Source organism: Oppia nitens, unplaced genomic scaffold (assembly GCF_028296485.1).
Source record: "Oppia nitens isolate AA-2021 unplaced genomic scaffold, nextdenovo-longstitch-racon4-pilon3 scaffold21_pilon_pilon_pilon, whole genome shotgun sequence".
In the NCBI taxonomy this organism is placed as follows: domain Eukaryota; kingdom Metazoa; phylum Arthropoda; class Arachnida; order Sarcoptiformes; family Oppiidae; genus Oppia; species Oppia nitens.
This window is the reverse complement of record NW_026533201.1, coordinates 370619-387064: the sequence shown is the minus strand read 5'-3', so window position 1 is coordinate 387064 and position 16446 is coordinate 370619. Positions and strand designations below refer to the sequence as shown.

The 16446-nt window shown below is 21.2% G+C and overlaps 2 protein-coding genes across 2 annotated transcripts in view; both read right to left on the bottom strand.

The window, feature by feature from the left end:
* Positions 1-197: 197 nt before the first annotated feature.
* LOC128953342 (keratin, type I cytoskeletal 9-like) lies at positions 198-1238 on the bottom strand (the record flags this gene model as incomplete). The annotated part of the gene is made up of 2 exons (XM_054298829.1): positions 198-553; positions 629-1238. Coding segments are annotated over 2 exons (966 nt in total), but the record flags the coding sequence as incomplete, so codon positions are not given.
* Positions 1239-8902: 7664 nt separating this feature from the next.
* Positions 8903-16446, bottom strand: part of LOC128953341 (uncharacterized) — a 36866-nt gene continuing 29322 nt past the window's right edge. Inside the window, exons 10-16 of the mRNA XM_054298828.1 lie at positions 16163-16226; positions 11873-12028; positions 10986-11361; positions 10083-10252; positions 9281-9534; positions 8991-9219; positions 8903-8929 (exon numbers count right to left, since the gene is read on the bottom strand). Coding sequence (XP_054154803.1) covers positions 8903-8929; positions 8991-9219; positions 9281-9534; positions 10083-10252; positions 10986-11361; positions 11873-12028; positions 16163-16226 — 1276 coding nt within the window. The remainder of the gene's footprint in view (positions 8930-8990; positions 9220-9280; positions 9535-10082; positions 10253-10985; positions 11362-11872; positions 12029-16162; positions 16227-16446) is intronic.

Genomic DNA, 16446 nt, shown 5'->3' with positions numbered 1-16446 from the left:
TACTAATTACAATAATAATAATAATTATAATTATGAATAATGTTATATAAATCAAATAAATTTTTTTTCTATGAAAATAAAAAAAAACAAATTAATTAAAATTACTATAATTATCGGTAAAACTATTTATAGTAGAAGAGGACAGTCGTAGTTGTTGTCGTCTCCTAAATACCGATAGTATTGCACTCATAGCCTGCCTAAGCTCGGGCTGCCCGAGAACTGGCAGCTCCTGATGAGGAGGCGGCGGCGGCACCACTACTGGCTGCTCCCGAGGCAGCTCCCGAAGCGGCTCCCGAGGCGGCTCCCGATGCAGCTCCACTACTGGCTGCTCCCGAGGCTGCACCGCTTGAATATGACTTACCGCCACCTCTCCCACCACCGGAACCTCCATATCCTCCTGTTTTGCCGCCACCACCGCCGCCGATGATTGAAATCCCTGAGCCGCCGCCGCCACTGCTCCCTCCATAGCCATGAGTCCCGAAACTACTACTACCGCTGCTGCTGCTCCCACCACCACTACCACCATATCCACCGCTGCTAAAACCACCGTAACCTGACTGGCCATAGCCGGCACCACCGGTACCAAAACCGCTGCCAACACTACCGCCAATACCTGTGTGACCGAAACCACCGCCAATAGCTGCACCCATACCACCGCCTACGCCACCACCACCGCCTAATCCATAGCCGCCGGCACCGAAACCCTGACCTCGGCCGTCACCTCTGGCCACTATTGTCTGGATATCTTCGATAACTGGCTGTATTTCTTGGGTTACCCGTCGGAAGGGTGTAATAACTTCCCGAACCTCTTGGATGATAGGTTTGGTTACTTCGTGTATGAGTCGATGTGGTTCGTCCTCCGATTGAGACGACTGGGTATCTCCCTGTCCTCCCAGATGTTGTTGCAATACATTCAGACTACTGGATGCCGATCGGAACAGTATGGTCAAGGGTAGGACACCGGCATCGACTAATACGGTTTGCGGTTGAATGGGTTCGGACGGTAGGTTAACCTGTCGGAGCTCTACCGAGTGWCGGGTCTGGATGGCTGCCGGTATGATACCACCACCKMCTCCTCCTCCWCCACCACCGCTGATAAACCCTCCGCCACCGCCTCCATAGCCACCCCCACCACCACCACCACCATAGCCGCCACCACCACTACCATAGCCACTACCAGAGCTACCTGAGCTACTACTACGGGAACCTCCTTTACTACCACCACCACTACTACTACCATAACCTCCACCACCACTACTACCGCCACCACCACCTGCTTGACTACAGCATACCAGTGCCGATACCAATATGAACTAGATAGATTTTATTATTTAAAAAATAAATTATTAATATTATATATTGATTTAAAAAAAATTTAGTATTATATTATATATAATAGTTACCTTTGAATACATTATTATTATTATTATAATTTTTTTTAAAACTAAATATTATAAAATATATTTAATATATTTTATAAATTTTATCACAACAGTTAAAATACTTTTAATATAATATAATATATATAAATAATTAAATATTTAATATATAACTAAATACAATTGTTTTCAATTTAAAATATTAAACTGTTAATAATTTTTAAAATATAAAACTTATATTTGTTTGCATCGGTTTATATAGTCTAGTATATATATATATATATATATATATATATATATATATATATATATATATATATATATATATATATATATATATATATATATGTTATTTAATATTATATTAGTTATATTATTATTATTATTATAATATTATTTATTTTTTTTGATGAATATATTATGTATAAATGTTTATGATTTTGTATTATATATATATATTTTTTTTGTTTACTACACAAAACAAAATAAAAATTTATATAAAACTTTTATATTATGTTTGTTTGTAAATCTGGTTTTCAAAAAAATAAATAAATAAAAATATTGTTTTAATTGTAGTTACTATTAATAATAATAATAATAATAATAACGATAATAATAAATAAGATATAATTTTCTGATTATATATAACATTAAAAACCTCTTTTTTAAACATTATTGTAATTGTTATCAAAATAATAATAATAAACAAATAAATAAAATAAAAAGTGAAAGTGAATATTAAATTTTATCTTTCATTATAAAAATTATTATTATTATTTTATAGGAAGATATTAATAATAATAATAATAATAATCAACAAAAATTTAAATAATACTATTTTATACTAAAAAATTTCCATAAATACTGGATTTTAAAAAATAAATAAATATATAAATCATGAAAATTGTATAATTGGATGTAAAATATATAATTAAATTTATTTACTTTTTTATTATTATTATCAGATTAATATATAAATAAATATATATCTTAAATCTTATATAATATATATATATAATATTAAATCATTGTATATAAAGATAGTAAAAATTTTTATAAATAGTAAATCATATATATATATATATGAATCTTAACAATTGTTTTATTTTAGTTATTATTATATATTTTTGTTTATATATATAGAAATAAATTTACATATTATATAATATAAAAAAGTAATATATATTTATAATAAACATTACAATTATATATATAAAGACATTTTTCATAGGACTGTATTGTTTAACAATTGTTTTATTTTTGTTAACAAAAAATAATTAATAAATATACAAAATATATTTTTTAAATATAAATGCAAAACATTTAGAAATTTATATAAGTTTTAGTTTTTTTTAAAAACTATATTATTATTAGTATTAAATAGTTGTATAAAGTATTACCGGAATTGAATGTTATATGTAATATAAAACAAACCAACAAAAAAAATAAATAATAAAATCAAATAAAAAACATTTATATAATACATTATAATACATGAACAACACGTTTACATTTAATAAAATATATTTAAATTATTATTATTAGTAGTTTTTATATTATATAAATACATATATCATATATATAAACTGTACACTAAAAACATAATCTAATTTCGTATCGTAAAAATATTGATATCATTAACTTTAAACTTTAATAACTTTTTTATTTTTTAACTTAAATAAACAAATTTGATATCAAATAATAGAGTAATAAATCACAATTAAATTGATATACTAGATGGTCAAAACAATGGTTTAAATAACAAAATATATCAAGGTAAAGTTATAGGTGTTAATAATTTAGGTACAAAAATTATTTTCGTGTTTTTAAAACGCGCGTGATTTCAGACACATTGTTGGGACCAATTGATTCCAATGCATTGTTATTAATTTGAATACACGTAAATAAACAGTAAATGCAGTGATTATCATAAAAATGGTTAAAATACAAGAATTTTCAGATGCAATTCGCCAACAAATGTATGATATGAGAGTCAGCACCGGAAAGTCATACGCAAAAATAGCGGAACTGTTTACAACAACTGATAATACTGTCCGATCAATTGTAAAGAAAGTCGAAAAGTACGGGACAGTTAGAAATCTCGCAAGAAGTGGTCGAAAAAGATGTACCAGTGCTAAACAGGACAGGATATTGAGTCGAATTGTGGCAAAAAATAAGAAGTTGACCACCGATGAGATTAAGGAAGAGTTGGCCGCCAGAAACATTTTGTGTCACCGAAACACTATTAGACACCGGATTCAAGAAATGGGTTATTACAGTGGTATTGCGCGAAGACGTCCAATGATAAGCCTAACAAATCAGAGAAAACGATTAGACTTTGCACGAAAGTACATCCGGATGCCTATGTCATACTGGAGGAAGGTCTTGTGGTCAGATGAGTCAAAATTTGAGATTATTAGTACTAAACGTCGCCAACGAGTGTTTAAAAAGAGAGGCGAAAGCATTAATCCTGATAATATATGTCCAACTGTGAAGCACTCGAAATCAGTTATGGTATGGGGGTGTATGACAGGCCAGGGAGTTGGCCATTTGGTCGAAATTCCATCAACTATGGACCGCTACATTTACGTTAACGATATTTTGACCCCACATTTGCTTCAGAGTGCCAGAGATCTACAAATAAGCGATGATTTTTTATTTCAAGCGGACAACGACCCAAAGCACACATCAAAATTGGCAAAGAAATGGTTGTCTGACAATCAAATTGAGACACTTGAGTGGCCGCCACAGAGCCCTGACCTCAATATTATTGAACATCTATGGGATGAATTGGACAGACGTGTGCCAAAGAGCGAAAGAAAAAGTTTTTCTGCGTTTAAAGAGTCGTTATTTAATGTCTGGAAAAATATACCTGAAGAAGTCACAGAAAAGCTGATCCAAAGTGTTCCAAGAAGATTGCAGGCTGTGATTGATGCCAACGGAGGCAATACTCGATATTAATATTGTTTTTACTAAATTAATAGCTTTATTTTGTTAATAATATTTAAAGTTTTGATTTCACGAAAATACTTTTTGTACATAACTTTTTTTACCATTTCTTACTTCTTATGCTTTTTTATAGATAATATGATAATTAATGCAATTTTATTTATTGACTTATAAACTTTGAAAAGTGTTCTTTCATTTGATATCAAATTTGTTTATTTAAGTTAAAAAATAAAAAAGTTATTAAAGTTCAAAGTTAATGATATCAATATTTTTGCGATACGAAATTAAATTATGTTTGCAGTGTATATTCATATAATAATAATAATATAAATTTGCTGTAAATTTTTATTATGATTTACTTTATATATAAAATACTTATATTTTTTTGGTAATACAATATCCGGTATTTTAGGAAATAAAAACTAAATAATTAATTAATTAATTCAAAAAATAAAATAAATTTTAATAAATAAAAAATATCTATTTGTTGGACACTTATGATACCTAACTATAACCATCCGTAATATGTTTGGCCCTCCCTTATGGGGTGTCGGGGCTTAATGATAGCTCAGTTACTACTACTACTACTACTACTACTACTACTACTACTACTACTACTACTACTACTACTACTACTACTACTAAATGTTTTTTAAATGTAATATTCAATAGTTATCTATAATACTTGCATCGATATATTTATAAATAAATAAATTTTATTATTTAAAAACTAATAATTATTTATGTTGTTAAAAAAATATTTTATATATTAATATATATTAATATATAATAATAACAACATAAACATTTTGTTATTTATTTTTTTGTTGTTGTTTTATAATTTATAGCTAATTATATGTGTGTGTATTACCGGAATTTAAACATAAAATTAAAATATATACACAAAAAAATAATAATTATTATTTTTTGTTATATTTTTCTTTAAATAATAATATTATATCATATATACAGTAATTATATATATATAACAAAAATGTTTACAATCTTTTTAAAAAAAGTAATCTCTAATTATGTGTTAATATATATATAGTATATATACTATAAAATTATATCCGGTTTTTAAATAATAATAATAATAAAAACAAAAACATTTTTAAAAAATAAGATAAACATAACAACAAAAATCTTGTTTTATTTTATCATAAATCACAAGTTGATGATAGAAATGGTGTTAATTTATTAGATAAAAATATAAATAATTTTGTTTAATAATTATTTTAATATCTGTTATATTAATTATAACTTATTTTGGATTTTATTTATTTTGGTTTATTATTTTATTTTATTAATGTGCTAATAATTAATTTAACAAAATATAATTAAATTAAAATTATATTTAGAAAGTTATTAATTAAATCCAAAAAAATTATTAGAAAAATTTAATAAAATTATTTTTATATTAATAAAAATATTATTTTCTATCAAATATTATTAGATATATATTAAAGACAAAATTATTGATTTTTATTGATGAATATTCAACTATTATTTTTTTGCATAATATTAAATTTTATTATTATTATATATGATATTAATTTTTCAATATTTATTATTAATATGCAAATTGAAATATTGTTATCAATAAAAAAAATATATTAATGAATATTTATTAATACATAAATCATATATTAAATTATTATTATTATTATTATTGAAGACAATGTACTGTTAATATATTTTGAAAAAAATATATTAATTTATATATATAATTTAATAATTATAATATTGATAACATTATAGTGTAAAAAACATATAATATATTAATATTGTTTGATACTATATATATTAAAAACCTAAATATTAATAGTTATTAAAAATTATGGATCAACATTGTACAACATTATTAATACCTAAAATAATAATTAATAATTTTAATAATAATACATTAAATAATAATAATAATAATAATAARTTAGYTAACATAGCCARATATATGTCCAATTTAATTAACCATGGTAATTTGAGTAGCCACCAAAAATCTAATTGTACAATTAGGATTGCCATTTTTCCAAAAGTAAAATTTTTTAGTTTATTTTTTTTTAATTTTTGTTAAAATAATTATATATTTATATATATATATATTTTTGTTAAATAATAGATACATAAATCAATTAACAATGGCGGCAACAATTCATATTATTATGGTTACCTAATTGATTGTTCAATATGGCTAATACAACAATTAGCTAAATGGCTTAATCACCAGCATTGCCAAATTGAATTACAATTGTATAAAAGTTTTAGTCATACTGGTAAATCATCTAGGTTATTTGGAAAAAATGTATAAATGTTTTAATTAATTAATTAATTAGTAAAGTTTTTTTTATTTAAAAAATAATATTTATTTTATTTTTCTATTATTTATAAAAAAATATTTGTCTTATTTTTCTATTATTTTTTTTAAATACTATTTGTTTTATTTTTCTATTTTATTTTTCAAAAAATACTATTTGTTTTATTTTTCTATTATTTTTTTAAATATTTGTTTTATTTTTCTATTTTTTAACAAATAATAATAGATAAGCGATTTAGTACTTTACGGTGTAGTCCAACAATCGGTTAACAATAAAATCAATTCAAGTCTAATCAGGGCCTATACGCCCCCGCATAGGATCAGCTATCAGTTAGCTATTGTTGGCATTGTTGAAACTAGTGGACAGTTAGAAGACTACCAGTTGTTTAATAATGTATTCAATGGTCTGGACCTAACTAATTGGCTAGTATTCTATACGACTGTCCTCATGATTAGCCTACTAATGGTTTTATTTGATCATGATAAATTTACTAAATTAAAAAATATTAGTATTAGTAGTATAGCTAATAAATTTATTAAACAACTAATTAGTAATTTGGAACCATTTTATACAGATGTCTACAGTTAAGTACTATTAGATATTTTCTAATCATAAAAAGTACCATTAGTTACCAAAAAAAAACTAATTAATTAATTAATTAATAAAAACTATATTTAATTGATTGATTTGATAGATAATAGACATATTAATTGTAGACAACAATTGGCCTGGCTAATAATTTTATGGCTAATTGGTTGCCGATTACTACATGAGTTTTCTAAGGGTACTGTATTGGCTAATATAGTCGATTTAAGGAGGCATACGATTGAGACGTTTGCCGATATTAATACTAGAGGATTGACTGTCTATGCCATTAAAAATGCTTATGTAGCTAAACATGTGGTATATAAATAAATTTGATCTAGATACTAATACTAATAATAATAATTAAATTATTAATAGAAAAAATTAGCTAGCAAAATTATATTTATGAATAATCCGGGCGATTATAAAACAGATACCGTAACCAATCGGCTAATAGCCGGCACCCATATACTGGTCTATCGTGAGGACGATGCCATTGAATATTGCCGATCATTGAGGGATAGATACGCTATACCTATGCATATGGGTCGGGAAAAATTGGACTTACTATTGGTATCCTATCTATACAATAGACGTACAGTTAGGGTCAGGGATGTCAATATTATTAACAAATTGTATGTTAAATTTTTGTTTAGTTGTTTACTTATATATAAAAAAAATTTAACATGATAATTTAATTACTAAAAAAATATATAGCATGTTAATTTTTTCTAAATAGAATATTTACCATGTTATTTTTTTATAAAAAAATATTTAGCATGCTAATTTTTTATGTAAAAAAATATATAGCATGCTAATTTTTTAATAAAAAATATATAATTAGCATGCTAATTTTGTTTTCTAAATAATATTTAGCAAGCTAATTTTTTTTCTAGATAATATTTAGCATGCTAATTTTTTTTATAAAAAATATATTTAGCATGCTAATTTTTTCATCTAAAAAAATAACAATTGTTTTGTACATAGAATACGTACAATACTAGAGTCGGGTATACCTGACCATCATAGGCGTGTCCGCAGTTATAAACACCGTTACAATATATCAATAACAACAACAACAAGCAATTTATTACTAAATAATAAATACCGGGTTCGCGACCTAACCCTACAGGATATGTTTGTGTCATTTAATTATCTACTAATCGGTTTGGCCATCAGTTTACTAGTATTAATGGCAGAGATATGTCTAGTTTGTTGTTGTTATTGTATACATGTGCGCTGTTTGTCTAAACACTATTGTTTTTTTTGTTATGAAAATAAAAAAAAATAATTAACTTAAAAAATCATGTAATTATTTGAGAAATAACTACAATATAATAAAAATAAAATAAATGTTTTTATTTTAATGTAAATAAAAAATTTAAAAAAACATAAAATTAATAATTATATATAAATAATTTAATTTTTATAAATTATCAATAGTTTTATTATATTATAAGTATTGAATTTTATTATTTAAAAAAAACTTTATATATATATACATTCATATAAGTGTTTAAATATTTAAATTAAAAATTATTTTTTAAATAAAATATACACAAATTAACATATATATATACACAAACAAATAAACAAAAAAATACATTATTTTTTACATAAAATTTGACAATTAATTAATTAATTAAAATACATTTATTATTAAGTTTATATCAGTTATATAACCGATTTTATGATATGACACTCAACATAGACAACAATGTGTTAGATATATTATCTCATAGACTAGTATTACTAGACTAACCATTAGACAGATTAGCAGATAATTGAAGGCAACAAACATGTCGTGTGCGGTCAGCGGCCGATGATGTTGACCACCGCCACCGCCACCACCACCCGATAAACCGCTAGTATAGTCATTATTATTATTATTATTGCTATTAAGTAAATCTAATTGTATTTTGTGACGGGTTTTATAGTGACGGACACGTCTATAGGCGTCAGGAATACCTGATTCCAGGATTGTTCTAATTCTATATAAAAAAAAAATTTTTTAATTTAAAAATTAAATTTAAAATTTAAAAAATTACTTACAATTTATTAATTATACGCTGTTCTCTCTGGCGGACAGTTAGCTTATTGTAGACATAGCCAACCAATAGGAAGTCATGTTTTTCCCGTCCAATATGCAAGGGTATAGCGTAACGACGTCGTAACGCCTGGACGTATTCAATGGCATCGTCCTCCCGGTAGAGTAGTACATGTGTGCCGGCAATCAATTGGTCGGTTATGTTATCCCGGGTCGGGTCGCCATTGAATATGAATTTGATTTTTTTCACTAGTTTTGACTTTTGAATTAAAATTTATTATTATTATAAAAAACAAAATAATATCTATTAAAATAATAAATTAATAAAAATATTTAATAAAAATATTAGAAAAAATTATTATTATTATTATTATTATTATTGATTTTTAATATTTATTTAATTTTATTTGTATACAATAAATTGTAAAATTTGTTATTATTTTTTTTTAATATTATCCATGTTTTAAATGATTTTTTTTATAAATTTTTAATTTCAATTTTATCAATACTGTATATTCGATGTACATTTATTTTATTTAAAAAAATTATTTATTAATTATTATTATTATTATCATCATATATTATCATATTAAAACTAGATCATTTTTTAGATATATATAAATAATAATATGATTATTTAATCTAGTAAATTTATTATTATTATTATTATTATTTAAATTATACTACAATTATGTTCAATATATTAATAATTATTATTATTTTATGAATTATTGAATGTTTATATATTTATATATTAATATATTATAATTATAATTATAATAATAATTATTATTAATAATTATTTACCGCATGATCGGCCACATAGGCATCGCCTACAGCATAGGCAGTCAGTCCACGTGCGTTAATATCGGCGAACGTCTCGATCGTATGCCTCCTAATGTCGACAATATTGGCCAAAATGGTACCCTCGCACGCAACGTGCAACAGTCTGCACGTGCACACCCACAGTACTAGGACTGTGGTAATTAGTTTGCCATATTTGTAAATTTTACGAGAATCTAAATTATTTTTAAAAAAAAATTAAATAAAAATAAAATAATTTTTGTTAAAAATTTAATAAATTATGAATACATAATGTGTAAAACATTCAATTATATATGTATAATAATAATAGTATTATTAAAATTAAATAGCTAGTTTATTATTTATAATTATTTTTGGATTTTAATATTATCAATTCAAATGTGTAAAACATTGAATTTTAAATATATAAAATAATATTATTATTAAATATAGTTAATTATTTATAATTATGTTTGAATTTAAATATTATTTTTTTTTAAAAATATCAATTCAAAATGTATAAAACATTGAATTTTAAGTATATATAAAATACTAATATTATAATTATAATTAAATAGCTTGTTTATTATTTATAATTATTTTTTTTAAGTTAAATATTATCATTTCAAAAAAATATTATTATAAATTTATAATGTATAAAACATTGAATTTTAAATATATATATAWAATACTAATATTATTATTAATTAGCTAGTATATTATTTATAATTATTTTTAAAAAAATATCAATTCAAAATGTATAAAACATTGAATTTTAAATATATATAAAATATTATTATTAGTAGTAGTATTAATTAGCTAGTGTATAATTTATAATTTAAATATTATTAATTTTTAGTTAAAAAAACTAAATAATATAATTTTTTTTTAAAAAATTGTACCTACCTGAAACATCCGTATAGAATGGTTCCAAATTAGCTAGACACTCTTTAGTGTACCTGGCTACTAGTTTATTAATAAACTGATCATGGTGATCATGATTTTTAGCATCAAGGTTATCATTATTATTATTATTATTATTATTATTATCATTGATAAACAGTCTAACTGTACAAATAGCGGCCAAAATACCCGCAAATATGAAAAACATTAGCCAAATATTACGATCCAAACCGTTAAATACATTCAGGTTTGAATAGCTTCGGTAGGTTTCCAGAGATACTATTGACAACTGATAGCTTATCCGATGCGGTGGTGTAAACCCTATTAGATCCGTTTGATTACTGGTTTGTACGATACCTGTCAATGCTATATCGCTAAACTTTTTTTTGAATATATAATAGTTGTTTTTTTTTGTTAATTAATTTTGAAATAAAAAAATATTAAAATTAACTAAATGTATTAATTTTAAATAAATATATTAAAATTAACTAAATGTATTAATTTTGAAATAAAAAATATTAAAATTAACTAAATGTATTAATTTTAAATAAAAATTGTTATAAAATTAATACATTTAATCAATTTTGAAATAAAAAATATTAAAATTAACTAAATGTATTAATTTTGAAATAAAAATATTATAAAATTAATACATTTAATTTATTAAGTATTATTTTTTATTATATAAAAATTAATTATTTATTTTGGAGGTGATTCACATATTACGAATTTTTTGAGAAATCTAGACCGCCCCCTCTCCCCCTTTAATATGATCGCATTTTTTTCTCATATAGTTAGTTCTCTTTGGCCGACACACCCACCCCACTCCCCCTCAAGTGCTAACGTAATATGTGAATCACACCAATAAACACATACACACACACACATACATTGTATTTAAATAGATTCAAAGCTCCGCCATGACTACGATAACTGTGAAACTGTTGTAATTTAATCGTACAAAACCGTGACAACCATTTTGCCAATAATCTGGCCAACCATAGACCGCATACATAGATATATTGATTGCCATTTTCGTAATATAACTGATATTTTTAAAAATAAAAAATAAATTTATAATTATTTTCTAAAAATTATTTATTTTTTTAAAAATAAATTATTTTTATTTATTAATTTTAATTAATTAATTTTTTTTTAAAAATTAAACTTACTTGTGGATATAATGGTAGTTTTATTGTACAATTTTTTGCTTGTACATATAACTTATGTGTATTGTTATTGTTGTTGCTTGATGATTTAGCTTTATTATTATGATGATGATGTTGATGATGCTGCTTTTGAGCTTTATATAAAATTTTTGAACATTGTTCCATGATCAATTTATAAATATATATATATAAATGGATATTTATAATAATAAAATTAAAAATAATAGTAGTTTTTAGTAGATATTGTATAATAATAATTATTATTATTTATATATATATATACTATACACAAAATATTAATTAATGATAAATTTATTAAAATTAATAAATATTATCACAATTTTTTGTTGTGTGTATTTGTGAGGGTTGTAATAGATATTGTAGTAAAATAAAATTGCATATATTGTACATTAAAAATATTTATTATTTTCAACAAAAAATAAAAATAATTATTTATTACCAGTACATGCACTTGTGATAAAATATATTATACTGTTATATATTTAATTATTATAAAAAATTTATGTAATATATTAATACATGTACAATATATATATAATATCTAAAAGATTTATACTGTATATTGTTTTTATTATTATTATTATTAATTTGTTTGGCATTCAATATAGTGTTCAATAAACTGTATTATTATTATTTAAAAAATAAAAATAAAATAAACTATTGATATGTAAATTTGAAATTTCCATAATAATAATTATAACATATATATATATATATATTAATTAATAACTAAATTATTACTATATTTTATTTTAATTATTATTATTATTTCAATTACACAACAAACTATTATATTTTATTTTGAAAAAAAATAATATTTCAAAATAACTAATAGATTTTTTAATAAAATTATTAAACTAAATAAAAGTTCAACGTTTTTTTAGCTATAATATTATTAATATATAATAATAATTACTATTATAATATATTTATAAATGTTATGTAATAATATGTAATAAAATATTGCATTTAGAAAATAATTATTAAAAAATTTAATAGTTTTATATATATATATATATATATTATACTAAATGCAGTTTAATATAATAATATTTGAAAACAATTACTTAAATTACAATTTTTTACAAATTTTAATATTAATACATGTTTTGTCTTTATTATTGTTAACTAATAGTTTATATATATAAATTGATTAAAAATTATTATTATATTTAAAATCAAATCAAATAATACATTAAACTAAGTATCAAAAATACACACAAAAAATAAAAATAATTTTTTGTTTAATCAATGACTAAAAAATCAAATAAATGTTTATTTATTTATTTTTTTTAATTAATATCATATGTTACATAAAATATTTACTATAATAATAATAATAATACTAAACAAATTAATATAGGATATTAAAAAAAACTTCAATATACACTTGTAATTGTTATTAAAATAGTCATATTAATAATAATAATGATAATAATAATAATTTAATTATTTATTTGTACTAAATATAATTTAGATAAATTACAATTTGTTTTTTTTAATAAATTTTCTATAAATATACAATCACACAATATTTAAAATTAAATTACAAAAAAAATAATAATATGGTTTTACAATAAATTAAAACTAACTGATTATTAATATTATTATTTTATTTATAAAATAATAATTACAAACTATATATATCTATCTATAGATTATATGTAAATATAACAATAGATTTTTGTTTGTTTGTTTGTTTGTTTGTTTAAATAATAATAATAATATCTATTAATTTTAATTATGGATATTTATTAATTAATACAAATTACATTGATTTTTAATATTTATTTAATTTTATTTGTATACAATAAATTGTAAAATTTGTTATTATTATTTTTTTTAAAAATTATCCATGTTTTAAATGATTTTTTTTATAAATTTTTAATTTCAATTTTATCAATACTGTATATTCGATGTACATTTATTTTATTTTTTAAAAAAAATTATTTATTAATTATTATTATTATTATCATCATATATTATCATGTTGGTACTAGATCATTTTTTTAGATATATATATAAATAATAATATGATTATTTAATCTAGTAAATTTATTATTATTATTATTATTATTTAAATTATACTACAATTATGTTCAATATATTAATATTAATAATAATTATTATTATTTTATGAATTACTGAATGTTTATATATTTATATAAATTATTTTGTTTTAAAAATATAAAAATCTTTTAATTTTTTTTAATTAATGTATGAAAAATGATTGTATGTGTAATAAAATTATATATATATATATTTATATATTATCTAGCTAAAAAATTAATTGATATGATTGATATTATAAATAACTTTAATAATTATTATTATTTATTATCCAGATAAATTTTTATTACTGTATTAAATTTATAAATTGTTGTTTTGTTTATGTTTATTTTATTTGTTAATAATAATAATAATAATAATATTGTAATAATCGGACGGCTCTAATTGTAATTTATAAAAAAAACAATTATTTTTTAAATTATAAATTTATCTAAAAAAACAAAATCATATCTAAAAATAATTTTTTAAAATTCATAAATAATTGTTTATTTAATTTTTCATTTAATTTTATAATTATACATAAACTATGAAAAAAATATATTGATATGGTTTATAAGTTTATATATATATATTATTTGTTTAGAAAATAAAATGTTTTTTTTAAATTCAATTATTATTATTATTATTTTCAAACAAACAAAAAATTTGTACATAATTTTTGCTCTCAATTATAATTACTGTATATATTATTATTAAACATTTATTTGCTGTTCAAAATTCAAAATTAAAAAAAACCATTTTTTTAAATAGCAATTATTATTTAATATAAAAAAATTATCTAGCTAAAAAATTTAAAATATTATCATTATTATTATCAATTTATTATATTTTATGTTTACTCATATACTTTATATATATATTTATAAATTTGACTAAATTTTTTTTGGGCTAATTATTACAATTGTGTTTATTATTATTATTATCATATAAACTGTTTATTAAATTATATATTATATGTCTATATTTTATTTATAAATGATAATGTTTTTTATAAGTAATTAATTATAATATAATAATATTTGTGTTTTATATATATATTTTTATATATATATAATTGTGAATGTGATTGATTTGAATGTATGAATGAAATTTTTTAATTAAAAAAAACATTTAACAAACTTAAATATATATATATATATATAACTAAATTTAAAATAATGATAATTGAATTAATTAATTAATTAATAAAATACAAATTATTAAACATCAAATTAGATAAGTTATATCAATAATAATAATTGTAAATATAATTATAATATTAATTATAAATGTAGATTAGATTTTTGTTTTTTTTTAAATAATTACAATTATATATATATATTTATATTATATGATTCATAAACAAACTGAAAAAAAACATTTATAATTATATTATATAATAATAATAATAATATTTATCTAAATTATATTTTTTTCAATAATTATAATAATAATCTTCATATTTGGATAATTATAATTAAATTATTAAATTATTTTATATRTATATACTGTGTGTGTGTATATATAAATAATATTTTGAAAAAAATAATAATTATAATAATAATTATAAAAAAAAATTATATATATATATATATATTTAATAATAATAATGGCTTACAAATTTGACAATTATATTCAATAATAATAATAATATATATTTATATTAATAATAATAATAATAATTAGTGACTAAATTTAAACAAACAAACAAAAAAAATATTTATATATATATATATAATATAATATCAAAAATTTAAATTTTCAAAATCAAAAAAAAAAATCTAAACATATTTATTTCATTAATAATAATTATATTTATATATATAAAAAAAATTAAAATTAATTGACACATACAAAAAAAAACTATTGTCGATGACTACTACTATTACTACTACTACTACTATCGATATCATTATCAATTGATTTAGTATTAATGTCTACATTATTATCATCGTTGACATCATCGACATCATCGACATCGACATCATTATCATCATTGTTATCACTATTAATTGGTAGACAAGTTGTTTGAAATTTGTTACTACTATTACTATTATTACTATTATCTTTATGTACCACTAGTTTAGTACTAATATTATTATTATTATTATTACAACTATTTTCATCACTAGTTGTTGTTGTGGTTGTCGTTGTTGTTGTCGTCGGTGTTGTTGTTGTCGTCGACGACAAACTTTCTGGTTCTTCATCATTGATATCAATATTAT